Genomic DNA, 21346 nt, shown 5'->3' on the forward strand with positions numbered 1-21346 from the left:
TGAAGAACTCGGTCTTCAACAGAAAACTTTGTCAGCCCAAAACAGCCTTTGGGCAACAGTCAAAACAACAGTCAAAGATCAGTAGTCCACGGTCAACCCTAACTAGTCAACGCTGGTCAATGTAGCACCCAAACACCATGCGCAGATGAGCTCTGGGTCAACGCTTCACAAAATAGCCCAGCACTTGGTCAACGCAGCCCTAGAAAAGTCAATGTTGCCCTAAACAGAAAATGCATCCTCCTTCTTGCACGTGTGAGAGAAGCTGCTCCTTTGCTGGCCCAATGAGATGAGGAGAGAGAAGATGAGTGAATAATGACTCAACCTCACTTGTACTCATATGATGTGCTGGGCATGTGTACCACACATTTAGTTGTTGGCTGACCTTGACAATTTGTCAAGTAAATACAAATAAATTCATATCTCTATAAATACTTGTCGGAATCAGATGATCGTTAGATCAATCCTACACCTCTCACCCTAAGTTACCAGGATACGGATCCGGATCCGGATACGGATACGAATCCGTTGGATTTTTGAAAAGCTAGGATCCGGATACGGCGAGGATACGACAAGTACAAAAATATATAATAATATTTTTTAAAATTTTAAAAAATACATTTGATGTTTAAAATCAAAACCATTCATGAATCACAACATTAGAACTAAAATAATTAGACAATTTATGAATCTGAACACTAAAATGATGCATCTTGCCTCATACAAAGATGATAGTAGTAAAAACAAAATGAATGTTTCATCAATGATCACTTTATTAATATGATAATATAGAGTAGGTGTGTCTACATATCATGAAATGGGTCTACATCATCATCATCTACATATTGCAACTCTACATCATGAATAGACGATCGTGCGCCAGGAATGTTAGAAGTTGTTGCAGAAGTAGGAAGTGGTTGTGTAGCATCCTCAAGTAGATTAAGGTGAGTCATGGCATTCAATGTCATGTTCAAGTCAGATATTTCAGGTTCCACATCCCACATCCTATTTGGACCTTTCTTATGCTCTGAAGTAGAATGTGATAGAAGACGAAGGTTGGAATGGACATATACAAGATCCTCAGCCTTCGCTGCTCCCAATCTGTTTCTCTTTACCGAATGGATGAAGCCATATGTACTCCAGTTCCTCGCAGCTGATGAGGAACTAACAATCTGCGATAACAACCTCGTGGCTAGAGTTGAGTGATAAGTGCTATCTCCACCATGAAAGCCCCACCAAGGAATAGGATCCATATGCCCCGATCATCCATGGCTATTGGATCTGAAAAGATCCCAGTGGATTGTACAAATGCTCCAAATTCCTCACGTACATCCTTTGCAATTCCAACTTCCCTATAGATTTTCCTCAAAGCTGTCTTATATCCCTGTACCACTTCAGAATCTCTGTTTGGTGCTGCTCTACCAGGTAAAGACAATATTTTGGAATGGTAATATTTGGGGTGTAGAGCATACGCCAAAAGGTGTAATGGTGTGGTCATTTTGTTCCACCTTTTTGTAACTATGTCTTTCACTTCATTGTAATATACTTCAAAGGGCTCATGCTCACTTGCCTTGATAATTTCCCGTATATTCTCCAACATACTATCTATATTTTCATAGACTTCCCCCAAGCAAGGCATATCTGTGTCAAATGCCCTAATCATGGTTAGAATTGGTTTTGTGAACTGCAAAAGGTATTGGACCTTGTCCCACCATGCATCATCAAGAATGGTATACTTTATTCTTTGTCCTCTATCAGAAGTTGAAGTCCTCCATGATTCCCAAAGAGGGTCAATGACCATTGCCTGTAATGCTTGTTTGACCTCCAAAAGCCTTTTTATGACTAAAGTGTGGGAAGCAAAACGAGTTTCAACAACCTACATAAACATATTGAAAAGTAAAATCTTAAATCAGACATAAAATAAATTGAACATTAAAATTGAGAACTCATAATGCATAACATTGATTAAAATTGGAGTACCTTTAGTAGCTCCAACTTTGCAAAACTCCGATATATGGCTTGGGACATTGAATGATTGGTGATAAACATTTGGATCTCCTTTGATACTACATATATTTCATTGATCCACTCAATTTCACCAATCTTGGCTAGCATAAGGTTCAATGAATGCACTGCACATGGAGTCCAAAATATGTGATTGTATTGACCCTCCACAATCAGGCCTGTTGCGCTACAAACCTTTGCATTGTCTGTGATAACTTGGACAACATTTTGTGACCCCACACTTTCTATTGCATCAATAAGAATTGTCGAGATGAACGTTGCATCTTTTTCCACTCCACTGTAATCAATGGCCTTCAAAAACATTGCTCCTTGGGGACAAATTGCAATAACATTAATTAAAGGGCGATTTCTTTGGTCTCTCCATCCATCAGAAACGATTGACACCCCTGTTTCTGCCCATGTATCACGGATTGATTGTAATTGTCTATCCACAAATTTTCTTTCTGATGTTAACAAAGTGGTGTGTACCTTTTCATACCCGGGGCTCTTGTATCCTTTTGGTGGTTCATTAACTGCTTTAATCATTTGTTGCCAATAAGGAGAGCGCACCAAATTGAATGCTAGTCCATTTGCATAGATGCAGCAAGCAACATGCTCATCTGCAACTTCTCTACCCTAGTTATTGAATGCTGCTTCAAGAGGTCCTAGAGTAGGCCTTTTATTACTTGTGAGAGCTGGTGTAGATGGCAATGAAGACTTGGTTGTAGAGGCTTGCACAGGGAGTTTTCCCTTGCTGAATTTCCTATCAGCAACATCTTGCAAAGATACATAAAACTTAACTTTTGCAGCACTCAAACCTATCCCAGGTTGGCCATTTGGACTATTGCATACTAACACACCTGTGTTAGTTTTCCCAGTGAGATGGGCCTTCACCCTAGTGTATGAGCCATTTCGAATGCTATTGCATTCACTACATCTCCATTTGTACGAACCACCACCAGAGTTTTTGCCAAGAATTTCCACATACTGCCATAAAGGAGATCTTGGATCTTTATTGACATTTATTCCTTCACTAGATTCATGCTGTAATGGTTCCATGTTTATCACACCTGCGTTGATAACCAAATATAAATTAATAAAATTGTCATTCTCAAAACAAAATTCTAAATTGGAATACCTAATATATTATTATATATATGCATGTGTAGGGCGAAATAAAATTACAAAAAAATATAAAATTCTAAATTATTATTTTATAATAAATAATTTAAAATTTGAATAAATAACTAATTATACATATACATAATTTAAAATTTTCAAAACTTATAAACATATAAAATTTAAATATTAATAAAAAAAACAAATACACATATTGAATAATTGCTATAAATTATAATTATTAAAATAAAATTATAAACATAAACATAAAATATTTTTTAATTTTTATTTATAACTTACAACTACAAGTTACATCTTTTAATTTTTATTTATAACTTACACACTATATTAAATTCTTAATATAGCTTACGGCCCACGGGCCTACTACTTTTAATTAATTTTTAACCATATTTAATTTTTATTTATAAAAAAATATTTTAAATTTTAACCATATTTAATTTTTATTTAATTTTTTTTTTAACCATATCATATTGTCAATTTATATAGGTTATAACGTATATCATATATGTTATAAAAATAAAAAAAATAAAAATAAAACACAAAAATTAAAATCGAACCTACCGCGCAGCGCTCGACTCACGATGCCCACGCCTGGTCCTCTGCCCGACCCACAACGCCCACGCCTGGTCCTCTGCCCGACCCACAACGCCCACGGGAACTGAGACACACGACTCACGATGCCCACGCATGCAACCCGCACCTGGTCCTCTGCCCGACCCATGACGCCCACAGAACTGAGGCACACGATGCCCACGCCTGGTCCTCTGCCCAACCCACGACGCCCACGCCTGCTCCTCTGCCCGAATCACGGAGAACTGGAGGACGGCTCGCCTGCTGTGGGCAAAGAATGCCGCACAGCTCGACCCATGACGCCGCACAGATGCCTGCTCTCCCACGACGCTGCCAACCAAACTCGCCCATGCTAAAATCGATTTCACTATCGCCCTTTTATAGAATTCCTTGCAGCTAAACTAGGAGTTAAACTAGAAGTTAAACGAGAATAAAATTTCAATTAACTGAGTTGGATCAACTGTTAACTGAGGATCCAAACCCACCTGAACTGCGACATCAACATTTTGTTAACTGATCGTACGGATCCCACCGTATCCGTATCCGTACCCGTTTCGGATTCGGGGATCCGAGGTTTCACCGCTTGACCCCCGCGGATCCGGTAACGTAGCTCTCAACGAGAGGAATCAAGGAAAAATATCAGCTGCCATAAATAAGATGACCCACATAGAGTTTGGCCCTAGTTGCCAATTTAACAATAATGTACTGTATGTTCATTACACAATGACTGTGCATACAAGACAGTTGAGCTGGATGTCTCACACCTGTGCACTCTGGGAGTACTGGGGGTGCTCTGTGGTGGGGTGGCTGTCATCTAGTTCTCCAACTTATTTGGCCTGTTACATAAATTCCAAGTGTTCTGAGGGAGGGCCTTGGCACATGGTTGGTTGGGTAGTTGAAGAAATGAATGAATGCTGCCACAATTTCCCTCCACTCACACACCTAATGATAATTTTCTAATGCTTTCCCATGCAATATCCAAGACTGAGAAGCGTTCAAAACATGGCGTGGGCAATGATGGATGGGGTCCTTCCATTCTAGACCCAGAGCCAACTAATGATGTGTAGGGGCCCACCCCTAATGATCATGATGACCTTCCACCTAATTTCGGGACTCGGGGCTATTCAAGAAACAGCTTGGGCCACTAATGATGTGTAGGGGCCCACCTCTAATGATCATGATGACCTTCCACCTAATGTTGGGACTCGGGGCTATTCAAGAAACAGCTTGATTTATGGATCTTGATGTGTGGGGCTCTTTTTTTTTCAAAGTAAAAACCTCGTGGGATCCCTCTCTCTTCCTCTAAATATCTTGATGGAGGGAAACTTAACTGCTAGCCACAATAGCAGCTGGTAACACCAAGGGACAACTGGATTTGAATTTGTGGTCTATTGCCTCCCTGTAGGGAACATGGCTTGGGCAGATGGTTAAACTGATTGAGCTATTTCTTGGGGTCTTCTGCGTCTCTTTTCCTGTGCCTGAATGACAGGCATTATGTTTATTTTTATTATAGGCTGGGTGGACTTCTAAAGTTCTATGAGCTCTTTTGTATTCCTAAGTGGCAACTTTTTTTTAAATATTTTGGCAATTTTGTTAGTGTGGCCCCCCAGTTTTGGACTAGCTAGTGTGTCTACTTAGCAGCTGGCTTTTTTTATTATTATATAAAACTGCCTACCATGCACTATTTATTTCATAATATACATCAATAGTTAAAGGATTTCACAGAAACTCAATTAAATTAAATTCCAGAATTTTGTTAAGAGGTCTTAATCTGTTGTGCTATTCTTGTAGTCATTGGAAATCATTTGCAGATTGCAGAGCAGATGGTTATTCTCCTAAGTTTACTTAAGTTTTAATCACAGTGCTGCAAAGGAACACTGATAATAGCATTGGAATTAATACCATTAATTTTTATTTTTTCTAACATGACATTTATGTGACCCCAGCCCCTGGAATCAGTGCATCTCCCTCAGAGGACAACATGCGATACTTCAATGTTATGATTCTTGGACCTACTCAGTCTCCATATGAAGGTAACTCGATTTTCTCTCTTTATTCAATTATGTGAAAGAGATTCATGTCAAAGTATGTTCTAGACATGGTTTTGATGAGATGTAATGATGCTTATGCTTTTTAATCTCTAGTATGGCTCAGGGTATAAACAGTGTTTGCCTCAAAGCTCTTTTTGAGGCATAATAGAAAGTTTGGAGGGTTTCAGTTGTGATATATAATTGTTTCAATAATTTTACTTTCATTTGTTATTATACAGAAATAACTTTAACATCTTCTTTCCCCTTGTAAATTCAAATTTCATTAGTTATAACAAAACCCTTTGATATTTTTTTCCCCTGTAAAATTGGTCGTGAAGTTGAGTCATTGAGAAAATACTAGAATCTTCTAGCTATAAAAATAATTCTTTCCTTCAAGCCAAGTCAAAGAAAAATTTAGTGACCAAAATCTGCTGTTTGAATGGTTTCCAAAGTGTGTTCAAAAGATTTTGCCAGTATATTCTCTTAGGCTCCATTAGAATCATATTATTCCAAAAACCAAAATAGTCTGTAAAATACATGAAAAATATAAGAAATCTGGACACCTGTAATAGTTTTTTTCATGAAATTTCAAATTTCTATAATTCATATTTTGTATGAACTACACTTCCCAAAAAATATGGTTCCTTAAAATTATCCATAGGTGGATAGATATCGGCAATTTCAAAGACTTATGCATGGCAGAAATGTTGCTTATTGACAATAATGATATTAATATCTGTTTTCCAATTAAACAAGTATGATCAAATCTGCTATTGGTTGAAAATGAATCTCATTTCAAATAGCTTGTTGGATTTTTCTGACCTTGTCTAATTTTGAAAAACGATAATTTCATTCTTTTGTCAGGTTTTAGTAATATTAGTTATATTGATAGAATGGAGAACTAACCAGGGTTGCGTGGGAGCAGTGCCCCCCCCCCCCCCCCCCCACAAGCGACCCTGGGAGCACACTCCCAAATTTCGTGAATTTCATGGTATTGATAAGCAATTCATGGTAATTTTAAATTCATAATCTTTAACATTAAGAATTTTACTTAAATTTTTAACATTACCATGAAATGACTCTAGATGTTTGAGATTGGTTCTGACCTCTTTGGATTTCATATGGAGAAAGTAGAATTTTAGATCTCTCTCAAAATCCAGCATACTTATCAGTTTTTCAGAATTTCAGGATTGGGGGGATTGCAATGTTTCCATTGGATTTTGTCATGTACTAGGGTATGAAATTCGTATTTAATCAAGAGCACCAATCCCTCTATGTACCTTGATGTTATTGACATTAGTTGTTGAACTCCTCTATCAGAACCCTACTAAAAATGTACCCATCACTCAAACAAAATCTTGTCTTGACATGCTACGTTTATTCTATCTTATGTTAATGCTTAAAGGTTGATATTAATGATAAAGATCCCAAGATATGATTTTGATGATATGTAGGTATTTGTTGTAGCATGATTTTTTTGGATGCTAGAGGCGATCTAGAGTCTATTTGTTGATGTATTTTCGGTTCAGAGATGGATTGCACTTGAGGCTATTTTGGTTCTGTGCACCCTTACATGTTATATAAATCGAAACCTGTAACTTGTGGACCTGTGGTTGACAAAGATTGTAATTACTAGATGATTGATGTTATATGGTTTAATCCATGTTTTTATGCTTTTTATAACTAATTCATCATTCTACATGCTTTCTCCGAAATTAGACATTTCTCGTGGCGGCAAGAGGCCCAAGCATTAGCAATAGATAATAGATCTACTTGTCTTTTCTAGTTTCTAGTAGTTTTTATAACTGTCGAGTCTTTCATATTTATTATGATATTTTTTGTAAACGATATATGACAATTTAAGTTCGGAGTTTGAAGTTGACAATTATAACTCATTGGTAATGAATTATGAATATGATGCTTTGTGAAAGTTGAAAGTTGAAACATTTCATTTCATGTTAGATATTCTTTGTTATTGTTTGGTTACTTGGTAATGGTAATGGTCACAAGTACAAGTTACAACTTTAGTGACCAATGATGATAAATGTTTTATATCGAATTTTGAAAGTTTGAAACTTTAAGATTGATGAATCATGAGACTTGATATGTTGTATGTTACTAACTTGTGGACGTGGTTCAATCCATGTTTTTATGCTTTTTATATCTAATTCATCATTCTACATGCTTTTGTTGACAGATATGCATCAAAATATATAAAAATACATATTATATAAAAATTGTCCCCCCATTCGCTCCCAAACTGGGAGCTTTTGAAAATGTCGCTCCCCACTCCTGCTTCCACTCCCACTCCCAAGCCACCTTGGAATTAACAGATGTTGGGAAAATCTCACTTGTAGTTCATTAATGATTATGATAACATCTCTATTCCAACGGATACAAAAAAGACATCTGTATTCCAAGTTCCAACAACCTATGTAAATTAATTCTTAATGATTTCCTTTGTGAAAAAGTAATTTGGATCGAATTCTTCAGCTTATAGAATAAATACACTTGTTGGAAATTTAACTAGAAATAAAAAATCAGCGGAAGATTTTGGAAACCAGTTTCCAAAATATACACAGAAATTTCAGCCTTTCAAATATTAGCTTTTCATTAAAATTACTCCAAGCTTGCATAGGCTCCCAATTTGGGAAAATAACCAATTGAGAAAACAAGAAGAAATTAGAGCAAAACCTGGTTGCTCTGTGTTGAAAATTGGGAGCTATGGTCCGAATTTCATCATTAAAATTGACGGAGAAAATTTAATTTTGACCCTTGACCAAATCAGCTCAAAGAAGTCAAGTCAGCCTTAACCACATATAAATAGACATTCGTTGACCATCATTTGGAGCATCATCATCATACATCACATCAACAAGTTCGGTCTGAAATTACAGGGCTATTCCACACGTGCGAAGGAGCAAGGAGTTATCTTTTCTGTTCTGCATTCTCTCTCTCTTTTGACCAGTGTTGACTTGCGTTGACTGAGCTATTTCTTTGCTGCTTTGATTGAGTTCTTGGAAGGAGACTTTCGCTGAATTCGTGACTTCCTTTGAAGGTCAAATTGTAGGAGACTTTGACTGAATTTCTGGGGACACTTTCTGAGGTTGACTGCACTGTTTGACTAGGGTTTGATCATAGGTTGGCTGAGGCATTTGACCTAGAACTTGCGGACTGTTTTGACCAAATTTTGACTGTTGAAGGAGGCTGAAATTGCAGATTGACTTTGACTTGGGTTGACTGAAGTTCTGTCATCATTTTTGATTGCGTTGACTGCAGGGTTTGACTGTAACAGTTTACCGAGAGTTGCAGGAGGTTGCCCAAACTCACACAAGCCGAAAATTGCAGACTGTTAGCTTTGATCAGATTTCACTTTCTCTCTCATTATTGACTGGTTTCGGATTGGTTGACTTGGGAAAGTCAAAGTTTGACTTTGCCTGTTTTATGGATGTACAATTAGAGTACGTATCTCATGCTGAACATTGATTGACTAATAAAAGAAAAAGAATTGATTCTGGGTTTTCCCCCTTGTGGGGTTTTTCCCTGGTCTTTGACCAAAATCTGTGTGTCACATTGTGCTTGGCTATCTTCTATTGTGTATTTACCATTTACTGTTCTATTTATAATTGCTTAACTATTACTGGGGTGATTGAAATGGGGAAAAATTGTTTTGAGTTATTATAACAGCATAAAACACTGGAAAATTAACACTCTGGTGCACTATACAACTTGTACAACCCTGCCAAAACCTGCTGTAAAATCCCTTCTGCTGTTGAAACCTGAAATTTGTCCCAAAAATTTGTATGGCTGCCCTTTTCCTTTGCTGGGTTGTATGGCCTCCTGAAGTTGCCTCTGCACCTGATTTGTATGACCCCTTCAATTTTTGAGAGATGGGTTAATCTCCTTTTGCTGTTCCCGTTGTTTCCTTTTTTCTCCTTTAGACTTGCACACTGAGTGAAAATCTTTTATCATTCTCTTACTTTCATTTTTATAACAGTGTGTATCACACTCTTTTTCTTTCACTTTGTCTTTCCTTTATAGCTTTGAGTTGATGACCAAGTTTCCATAACCCTAATCTCTCAATGAGATTGACGGTTGAGATTTACTCCCAATCAATGGTGGAGATTACATCTAAATCACTAATGTAAATATGTTGTTACATTTTATTAGACATTAATCAAATCACTAATAAAAGACATTTTAAATTAGTAATTATCTTTAGTTAAAGTGAATTACAAAATAGAAAGGACTTTTTTGGACAACTTCCACATGTCCTACACTAGACTTGTGCGGAAATCTCTATTTAATGCTGTATATGGGCTATATATCATAGGAAAAGAAGTTACGTTTGTCCCTTTCAATATGTTATGGTGCTTAATGAAGCTCGTAATTGGATAAGGTCCTAAATACAGTGTAAAGTTTGAGTTCTATTGTTGGAATTTTGGGTTCTCGTCAGTTGTTCTTTGGTTGTATTCTTTGATTAAGACAAGAAAATAAAAATTTATATTATGTTGGATGAGAGTTTGTACCCTCACATCTCAAAGTATAGATATATTAGAATGCCACATTCACAAATCCCTTGTCTATAAAACCCACTATATATAGTAATTACCACAAAAAAGTCTTCATTTAGAAGTACCTTGAAGAGATGTATAGTTCTCGTTGTCCCCTTGTTGTGTGTTTGATTGTCTTCATCTTGTTCCATCTACTTGGATGCCTTGAAGTAATTATTTCTTGACTATGTAGGGACAATAGAAACTCAAATCTTGTAATGATGTCCTGATGAATAAATTTGGTAGTAGTGTATGTTGTGTAATTCATAGTAGCTCTATCCTTCAACCTTTCTTGCAATGAACTTTGTTGCAATGTTTTCATATTTGTTCGTTGTTCCTTAACTTCTCTTTAGAAGTAGAGCCTTTGAGGGACCCGTTACCCACCAAAAGTGGGTGATCCCATAGGAGATATTTTCTCCTAGTCATCTCTTTAGCTGGTAGCAACAACCCTTGACAACCACTACTGTAGTTGATACATTTTGCCACCTGATCTCCGCTCCCTGCATTAGTCATATATCCCCTTGCCCCTCTGTTGAGAGCATATGTTAGAAGGTGGGAAATCCAACCTAAAAGGTATGCTTTTCATGGTGCAGTCAGGTGCTTATGCTTGTTTTTAGCGGGCATCTTGGGCATAGATTATTTGGTGACTTGGAAGAAGGAAGGGCTTTGACCATGGTTTTGTTCCCTCACCTTAAATGGGGGATTTACCTGTATCCTAGTCCTGTGGGATCTCCTCTATTGACCCGTGGTTCTAGGAAGGGCATTACTTGGGAAACCCCATTTTTGGTAGTGTGGTCCTGTTTTCCTATTCCACATTTTCACTGCCCTCCACAAATTACAAGCCCTATTTTATCATTTTCCCTCTCTGGGTCCACAAGGCACTGACGCATCTCCTCCCCTAGGCCACATGTCTGGGTCGGGCCTCGAAATGTTGCCTCGGAGGTTGATGCAGCTAAAAGGAATTTAAAAGCATATCATGGCATGAGCAAGAAACAAAATATTATAAAATTCAAAAAATGGTCAGCACATTTAATATAGCATTTAATGGTGGGGAAAAACCAAACATGAGCTCTACCCTTTGTCATGGCCATCACCCTGGTTCCTAGGGCCCCATGAGTGCCCCCACATCATTAAAGAACCCATGCACGTCCCAACCCCTGGTGGGCGATGAACTGCTCCACCTTGAGGGGGTAATAACTTCACATATACACAACATGCTCTAATTTCTCGGATCCCCGAGCAGTAATACAAAGAAAAATCAAGAAAAGACAAAAGGCGAATAAAGATGGGTGGGCCGAGGTATCTAATGTATCCATGATTGCTCCTTGCTACATCTATACAACCAATGTGTCCCTCATTATTGCTATCCTTGTGCCTATGACATTTGGCCTTGAGATCTCGTGACCCCATCCATCCCATCATCATTCATATGCCACCTATTGATTGAAGGATGCACTAAGGACCTGTCTATCCCCTTAAGGGTCTGGGAACACCTAATAGGGTTGTTTATTAACCACTCCTACCAAGGGAGGTAACACTATTACGAGATTAATGATCCAAATTTGGAATGGAAGGCCAATATGAAGTCTCAATGTGCCCTGGATTAACAAGCTTGGTTCACTTAGATGCATTAATGAATTATTGTACTTGATGGTGATGATGCAACATTGGACATAAATGTAATTGGCAGGTGGTTTAATCATGAGTTGGGCAACTTAATTGGATCCAATGTCCTCCAGAGGATCATATTGACACCCACAGGGGAAGCGTTGAGAGCCATGGGACTTCCATCATGTGTAGAGAATCATTTCATGCCATGGGCACCTTTAGCACCTTCAACAATCTGCTCATTGTCCCATTATATTCACGAGATGATGCACTTGGACTAGTGTGCCCTAGTCGGCTCAACAATGATCGCATGGTTTGACAGCTGATCCGAGGCCCAAAGGAGGTTTGTCTCACCCCTTGAGACATGGGAGGGTAAGCATGGTCATTAAAACCCTCAGAATTGGAGCATTATAGGCTATTCTATCATCGGGAGACACATGAGACCAGTTTCTGTGCTGTAAATTCACTTTGGGTCCCCACATGATGACTTGCATGGAGAATTAGGGGCCATCCCCTGGTTCATGTTTTATGCGGCCCTCTCGTACATTTGGGAACCAAGAGGACTCAATGTGGTCCTCCAATGTCCCTACATTAGCATGATGTCATCAATTCGTCTAGCATTTGGATGGTTAATTCATAATTTGTAAAAGCTACTTGGTTGGCTTGTGACCAATGGGTGTATCATGCCCATTTTTATAATGTTTGGGCCTTGGGGGCTTATAGACTAAATTCGGCCTAGTAGGACTCATATAAATAAAACTCAACTTCATTTGTATTGGATCATCATCACACTTGGGAATTTCGGCCTTCTTGGCAAATTCACACTTTTTCTTTGATTGGCTATTGGATGTTCTTTGATGCATTTTGATATTTGGAGCTGAAATTCAATCTTCTTTGGAGCTATCTCTTGATTTGTGGATGGATATATCATATTGTCATTTTGTAAGTGCTTTTTGTTGAAGTTCTACTCTTGGAATATGTCTAATGTATATAATTTCTGCAACTAGGTTGTTATGTGCCCTAATTTATTGAAGATAATTTTGAAAGCTATTTGGTTGACAATTGCATAAGTTATTCATTGTATGGCAAATGATGAATGTTGCTAATGGATGAAATAATTTTTTCCTCCATAAAACTTCATAATTCTTGAGTAGGTAAATGTTGAGGGTTGATACCTAGGGCATCAATTCTTGACCTCCTTAAGGACAAATTTGGCCGATCTTAAGCATCTAAGACTCCGTATGCCTAAAGGATAAGGCACTGGTCCAGGCCTTTGGAAATCAAACTCCTCTCTCCTCCATATTTTTTTCTTCTAAATTTTCGATCCCCTCTTCTTAGACGGCTAGGCTAGGGCATAGAGCGAAATTATTTAGTGTGGATTGGTGGATTCTGGGAGCATAGGCTTCAAACCTGGGGTCTTATCTACAAGACCTCAAGGTTTGACAAGCATCCCATTGGTTTTCATCCATAAAATCTCTTGCCCTAGGTGTGCCCTAGAAGGGAAACCCTAGCTTGCATTTCCTTGACTTGGGGACTTCTTTGAGGGTTGTATGAGCTCAGTACTTGGTGGCGTAAATTATAAGAAGCCCTTTCTCCTCCTTGCCTTGGTCTTGGGGGTGCCTTTTCCACGAGAATTCATGAAACCTTAGATCTTGTGCAAGTTTTCTGTAGATCTCTTAGAGGGAACGAAGTACCTTTGAATTACATATAGTTTCCCTTGAGAGGTCTTGCCTCATCACCTAGCACCATAAACCCTAGAATATATTTCAAAGGTGATTATCGGTCTTACCGAGACTCCTCCCATCGGTGAAAATCCGTAAAGAGTAGGGGACATTGACTATGGTGGCAGTGGGGCATTGGCCCGTTGTTATCCCTTGGTCTAGCTTCTTGTCCTATAGGCTTTTCCTCCTTAGGACCTGTTAGATTGTGTGGTAACAAGACCTATAATTCTCTCCTTTGCTAAGTGTGCCTTTGATTGTCCTAATGGTTAATTGTGGTTCCTTTTCCCTCTTGGTACTTCATTAGTTACTTTTCATTTCTTCTTCCTCGTTCTTGGATTATTGTAGTCATTCCTTCTTCACTGTTTACGGACAATGGGATCTTAACCCTTGTTTAGAAGAAGTTCGTTGGATGGACTTATAGATCTCTCCTTCATGAATTGTGTCTTTGATTGGCCTCATTGTTAATTATGCTTTCTTTTCCCTTTTCTTGGTCTGTTAGTTCCTTTTGCTTAGATTCCTTAATGTGGTTCTTTCTTCACTCTTGAGAGACAACGGGAACTCAAAATTTGCAATGATGTTCTTATACTTGAATTTGGTAATAGTTTAAACCATATAATTTATAAGTAATTTTCCTTCAATCAATTTGGTGATGAGCTTTATTTCAATGATTATTGTTAGGATATTCCGACACATAGGAAATAGTTAAGTTCAACTTGGTCTAGTATAGAGTTAGGTAAAGTGTGTTTCTTTACCATTGTACATTTTGTAACTTACAATCCGACGGTCACGATATGTAGTGATCCGACGGTTCACTCTCTCCTCGGTATTACCGACACTTGATCTGTGGCTTGACACCCGATTGGTCCATGAGTTCTATTTAAAGCGCATGGAGGGTCATTGTTCGGGTAATCCGTCTATGAGAGAAAGCTTATGTAAATTTTCATTCTTTGATTAATAAATTGCCTGAAGTGGCCACGTTGGCTCAGGCCGTGGACTGTTTCCCTCTTTGAGGGTTTTAACCACGTCAAAAATACTGGTGTATTGATTTGAGATCTGGTTGTGAGCGGTGTCCTTTTGGTGTTCTTTCTGAGGAACTTACCCTGTATATTCCTACATGGTATCAGAGCTATTTGAGGGCCGCGTCCGTTGGTGATCCAAATCTGAAGCCAGTAGAACTGCATCCGACTACTGTTTCCTAGATCTGCTGTTTCTGACTGCTTTCGGGCCGAGAGGACTGCTCTGTTGTGTTCGGAGCATCTGTTCCAGTGAGGAACCCCTTTCGTTTCACGCGAAAAGGTTTCCGGTAGCCCTAGCTGCGTCATTTTTTAGATCTGGAGGTATACAGTGTTTATTTGCAGTTTACTGTTATTTTCTCTCTGCTTATTTCGGTTTCGGTTTATTTAGCTTTTTTTTAACCGGATCTATACCTTTCATTTCTGCGTATGCTCTTTGCCCTGCGACTCTGTGCGATCTGGGCAAATCAGAAACAGAAAGGAAGGATTTTTCTCATGCGTATGCTCTTTTCCTTGCACCTTAGTGTGATCTCGGAAAATCAGAAACATTGAGAAAAATATTTAGTTTTTCGGCTAAAGCTAACTTTGAGCCGCAAGGTTCAATTTTTTGAAAATATTTAGTTTTTTGGGTAAAGCTAACTTCGAGCCGTAAGGTTCGTTTTTCTTTGCATATTCGTGTTGGGTTTTGTGTTTTTGTTTTGTAGGAAAAAAAGAGCTTTCTCAAGGCAAGCACGCAGCCCAAGGCCCCCCCCCCCCCCTCTCTCTCTCTCAAATTTTTTGTATAGCTCAATTGGTTCAAAGCTATTTTAAGAGAGTAGAGGTCTTGGGTTCAAATCTCCATTTTGTGGGGGCGTTTTTTTTCATTCCCACACATTCACGCACTTTGCCGGCAACTTCAACAATTTTTTTTCAAAAAGCCATAACTTCTTCATCCGGAAGCCTTTTTCAGAGCCGTTTTTTTTAAAACAGCCTAATTTTTCGAGATCTATCCATTGGAACACTTACTTTCAGCATCTTCAACTTCAGTTTTTAAAAAAAATGGAAAGTCCATGCCAAGTCATTCTTGACAGCACTAACTACTTCCAATGGATATCCTACATGGAAGATTTACTTAGAAGTAAAGGTCTCTACAGAATAGCCACAGGCCAAGAGAAGAAACCAAAAGATGAAGACAAGGCTGCAAAATGGGAAAATAGACAAGATCAAGCACGTGGTTTGATAGGGGTGTCTATTTCTCGTGATCTTAGATTCCATATTGCAGAACTTGATACTCCTCATGAAGCATTGGAACAAATCACTAAAGTTTTTGGGATTAAAAATGAAATTAGAGCCCATCAACTTGAAAATGAGTTAATTACATTGGATCCTAATAATTTTTCTTGCATTGAAGATTTCTTGTCCAAATTCAAGACCCTTAGATATCTCTTGGAAGGTGTTAAGGTTAAGAAAGAAGATAGTAACCTTATTTATTCCATCCTTACTAAGTTGGGACCAACCTACTCTGTATTTGTTTCCACCTTCCATTCTACAAGGGAAGCTTTCATTTGTCAAGGAAAAGACTACAAGGCCCCTTCCTTTGACTCTTTTTGTGATTCTTTAATAAGAGAACAAGAAAACCTCTTACACCTTGGTCTTCTTAATCTTGGAAACTCTTCCAAGAAAGCGTTAGCCGCCCAGCAGCAACCAAATTCAAAGAATCCTAAGAAGTCATATCCTAAAAAGAATGGTCCTAAACCAAACAAGGGTCCTAAGCAAACTCACCCTCAAAATGAAAGATCATTTCAGCAAAATGATAAGACCAATAAAAACAAATGGAAGAAGACTGATAGACATTGTAACTTTTGTAATCGAGATGGCCACTTAGAATCTAAATGCTTTAAGAAGATGGAAGCCTTGGAAGCCGCAATGAAGAAACATAACATCCATGTGGAGCATTCTTCAACTTCAACTTCAACTTCATCTTCAGGAATGGCACTTTCTGCATGTCGTTGTCAATCATCTCAGTCTGGTTATGCATTAAATGTATCTTCTTCTTCTCATTCTCATGACTGGCTCATTGATTCTGGAGCCTCTTATCACATGGCCAAAAACAAAGCCATGTTTTCTTCTTTAAATGATTGTAACACCAAAAATATATATGTTGGTGATGATAGATCTCTTAATGTTGTAGGGACTGGAACTGTTCATCTAGACAATGGTCAGTTTAATGATGTCTTATGTGTTCCAACCTTATCCTGCAACCTTCTATCTGTATATCAGATAACTCATTCAGGTGAAGGTAAAATTGTTGAATTTTCACCTCATGATGTTGTAATCAAGGATCTAAGAGATCCTAAACAGATTCTAGCTACTGGTATTGCTGATGATTCCACAAGGTTGTATAAGTTTCACAACTTTGGGTCAACAAATCTTCCCTCAGTATTTGTTGCTCATAATGATGAAGTGAGCAAACTTTGGCATGAGCGATTTGGTCACTTAAACTATCGCTCCCTTCAACATCTATGTAAAGAAAATATGGTGACAGGCCTTCCTATGGTATCTTGCAGAGATGGTGTTTGTTCCGGATGTGTACTCGGAAAACATCATCGGGATAGTTTTGAAAAACGTGCCTCTTGGCAAGCCTCAGCCCCTTTACAGCTTGTGCACAGTGATTTATGTGGTCCACTTCCTGTTGCTTCATTCTCTGGCTGCAAGTATTTCTTAACTTTCATTGATGATTTCTCCAGACGCACTTGGGTATACTTCTTAAAACTCAAGAGCGAAGTATTTAACACTTTTTTGGCCTTCAAAGCCTTCGTTGAAAAACAATCTGGACATCAAATTCTTAAGCTAAGAACTGATAATGGTGGAGAATATGTTAAAAACATATTCATCAACTTTTGCACCGAAAATGGAATTCAAATGCAACATACTGTTCCATACACTCCACAACAAAATGGTGTAGCTGAAAGGAAAAATCGCACCTTAAAGGAAATGGCTAATTGTATGCTGCAATCTAAAGGACTCAGTCTTAGTTTTTGGGCCGGAGCAATTAATTGTGCAAATTATATAATAAATTGCACTCCTACTAAGGTTCTAAAGAATATCACTCCAGAAGAAGCTTGGAGTTCCATTAAACCAGATGTAAGTCACTTTCGTGTTTTTGGAAGTGAAGCATGGGCCCATATTCCAGATGAAAAGCATAAAGCTTTAGAACCTAAGAGTGAGAAATGTACTTTTGTTGGATATTCTGAAGATGTAAAAGGTTATAGACTTATTCCATTTAAGTCCAAAAATGTTATCATTAGAAGAGATGTAAAATTTGATGAAAATAAATCGGCCTGCGAGCCTAGTCCGGTGGATGTGCCACCTCTTCCTATCTCTTCTACTTTTGAAAACATTTCTTCTTCAGATGATGAAAGTGAGGATGACAATCCTCTCCCACCTTCTCAGGATCCTCAACTTCCAAAATGGGTCCGTGCTACTCGGGATGCAGCAGGTGATCTTGCCGGTGATCCTACAGATCAGCGACGTACACGTTCTCAGTTTGAAAGAGCCTCTTCTTTACTGGCTCAAGCTCCAGTAAATCATGATCCTGACACTTTTGCAGAAGCTTCAGGCCATCCACATTGGGAAGCAGCTATGAATGAAGAATATCATTAATTGTTGGCAAATGATACATGGGATCTTGTTCCTCTACCAAAGGGACGCAAACTTGTTAGATGTAAATGGGTTTACAGAACCAAGTATGGACCAGATGGGAAAGTTGATAAACATAAAGCTCGTCTTGTTGCTAAGGGCTTTTCACAGGTTGAAGGCATTGACTACACTGAAACCTTCTCCCCTGTTGCCAAAATGAACTCTATCCGCCTTGTTCTTTCCCTTGCTGCCTCTTTAAAATGGGAAGTCCATCAGATGGATGTTAAATCTGCCTTCTTGCATGGGGACTTGCATGAAGAAATCTATATGGAACAACCCATTGGCTTCATCCAAACAGACTCCAGCCTTGTATGTCGACTTAAGTAATCTCTTTATGGTTTCAAGCAAGCTCCTCGGGCTTGGTATGCTAAAATGGATAGCTTTCTTTTAGAATCTGGCTTTCCTAGGTGTTATTCTGACAATACTGTCTACACCAAGAAAGTGGGCAACTCTCTTATCATCCTTGTTCTTTATGTTGATGATCTTATTTTTACTGGTAGTGATCCCAACCTTATAAACCATGTGAAGTCCAGCCTTAAAAAGAAATTTGAAATGACAGACTTAGGACACTTACACTATTTTCTCGGTCTTCAAGTCTTGCAGTCCAAGGAGGGTATTTCCCTTTCCCAATCCAAGTATGCTTGTGATATTCTTCGTCATTTTCACATGGAAGACTGTAAGCCAGCCCCTTCTCCCTTTCAGTCTGGAGTCAAACTTTCAGTCTCTTGTACTTCTCCTGAAGTTGATGCTACATTATACCGTCAACTTGTAGGAAAACTCTTGTATTTAACCCATACTCGTCCTGACCTTTCCTTTGCTGTTGGCCTTGTTGCTCGTTTTATGCAAAACCCCCGTGAAAGTCATTGGAAAGCAGCTAAAAGAATACTTCGTTATGTTCGAGGTACAGTACAGTTTGGGATTCATTACAGTGCCAAAGCAGCTCCTCTATTAGTTGGTTTCACTGATTCTGATTGGGCTGGTGACCCTGATGATCGGAAGTCTACTGCCGGTTATGTCTTCACTCTTGGTTCAGGACCTATTACATGGGCTTGTAAGAAACAGGCTGCCATTTCTCTTTCGTCAGCAGAAGCAGAGTATCGTGGTGCCGTGGAAGCTAGTAAGGAAGCCTTGTGGCTTCGTCAGATCCTATCAGAGTTTGGCTTTGAGCAGCAGCATCCAACCACACTTTGGTGTGATAATCAAAGTGCCATTCAGCTATGCAAAGATCCAGTCCAGCATCAGCGCAACAAACACATTGAACTACACATGCACTTCATCAGAAAGCTCATTCATGACCATGTTCTTGAAGTGCAATATTGTTCAACAGATGATCAGGTTGCAGACATCTTCACAAAGGCTCTCACAGAGGCGAAGTTCACTAAACTTCGATATATGCTTGGAGTTCAGGAAGTTGTCACTAAGGGGGGATAGGCTCTAGTGCCTCCTTCCTTCTCCTATTGTGTCATATTTGTAAATCCTTCAATCCTATCCCAAGTTGTTCTTAAGGGGGGATGTTAGGATATTCCGACACATAGGAAATAGTTAAGTTCAACTTGGTCTAGTATAGAGTTAGGTAAAGTGTGTTTCTTTACCATTGTACATTTTGTAACTTACAATCCGACGGTCACGATATGTAGTGATCCGACGGTTCACTCTCTCCTCGGTATTACCGACACTTGATCCGTGGCTTGACACCCGATTGGTCCATGAGTTCTATTTAAAGCGCATGGAGGGTCATTGTTCGGGTAATCCGTCTATGAGAGAAAGCTTATGTAAATTTTCATTCTTTGATTAATAAATTGCCTGAAGTGGCCACGTTGGCTCGGGCCGTGGACTGTTTCCCTCTTTGAGGGTTTTAACCACGTCAAAAATACTGGTGTATTGATTTGAGATTTGGTTGTGAGCGGTGTCCTTTTGGTGTTCTTTCTGAGGAACTTACCCTGTATATTCCTACAATTATATATTTGGCCTTGGTTTTTTAGCACCTTGTTTAGAAGAAGTTCTATAGAGGGATTCATAAATCTCTCCTTCATGTCTTGTGTCTTTGATTGGCCTCATTGTTAATCACACTTTCTTTTCCTTTTCATAGTTTGTTAGTCCCTTTGTATCTCTTGTTCCTCTTGCTTGAACTCCTTTGAAGTGGTTCTTTCTTCACTTTTTAGAGATACAAAGGGCACTCAAACTTTGAATGATGATTTGATACCTAAATTTAGTAGTAGTCTAAGTTGTGTAATTTATGACCATTTCTTTGTTAACCTATTTTGTACTAGACTTTGTCATAATGATTATATATATGGTCATGGTTCTTTTAGTTTGTTTAGAAAAGTGCTTTGGAGGGACTTACAAAATTCGTTAAATCTTCACCAATTATGTCTTTGACTGCCCTCAATAACTTTGACAAGTTGTGTTAGGGCATTACAGTACATTGCAACAACTCCACAACTCCATAAGCATCTTCTGGTCATCAATACAAAATACTTGACCACATGCAACCAATCTCTACTAAGCAAACAAAGTAGATTACAGATGGGTTGGAGCTATTGGAGATGTTGGTGTGTAGCAAGAAGGAAGAGCACTAGTGAAAAGTGCCCCTATTTCAATGCTGTGGAGTGAGTAGTTGGTGGAAGAAAGCAAGGATAGAAAACATAACAATATATAACAAAAAATGTGATATCAAACATTTAATAGCACACAATCAATTTACTTATATTTTTGGGAGAATATTCCTCCTATGCATTTAGCAAGTCCACAACTCCATAGGCACCCTCTGGTTGTCAATACAAAATAATCAAGCACATGCACCCAATCTCTACTAAGAAAATGGAGTGGATTATAGATGATTTTGAGGTGTTAGAGTTAATGGTGTGTATCAAGGAGAAGTGTTGGTGGAAGGTGCCCCTAGCTCGATGTCATGGAGTGAGTAGTTGGTGGATGAAAGTAAGGATAGGAGAAAATAACAATATAGAACAAATGACTTAATATCAAGCATTTAGTAGCACACAAATAATTTACTTATCTTTTTGGGAGAATAT

General features: G+C 38.5%; 1 protein-coding gene across 1 annotated transcript in view; it reads left to right on the plus strand.

Moving 5' to 3' along the window:
• Positions 1 to 21346, plus strand: part of LOC149192756 (ubiquitin-conjugating enzyme E2 35) — a 144555-nt gene that overhangs the window by 36928 nt on the left and 86281 nt on the right. The window contains exon 3 of the mRNA XM_089404700.1: positions 5658 to 5744. Coding sequence (XP_089260826.1) covers positions 5658 to 5744 — 87 coding nt within the window. The remainder of the gene's footprint in view (positions 1 to 5657; positions 5745 to 21346) is intronic.

Source organism: Pinus tabuliformis, chromosome 2_2 (assembly GCF_031772625.1).
Source record: "Pinus tabuliformis cultivar Carrire ecotype Pingquan chromosome 2_2, CPIR1, whole genome shotgun sequence".
NCBI lineage: Eukaryota > Viridiplantae > Streptophyta > Pinopsida > Pinales > Pinaceae > Pinus > Pinus tabuliformis.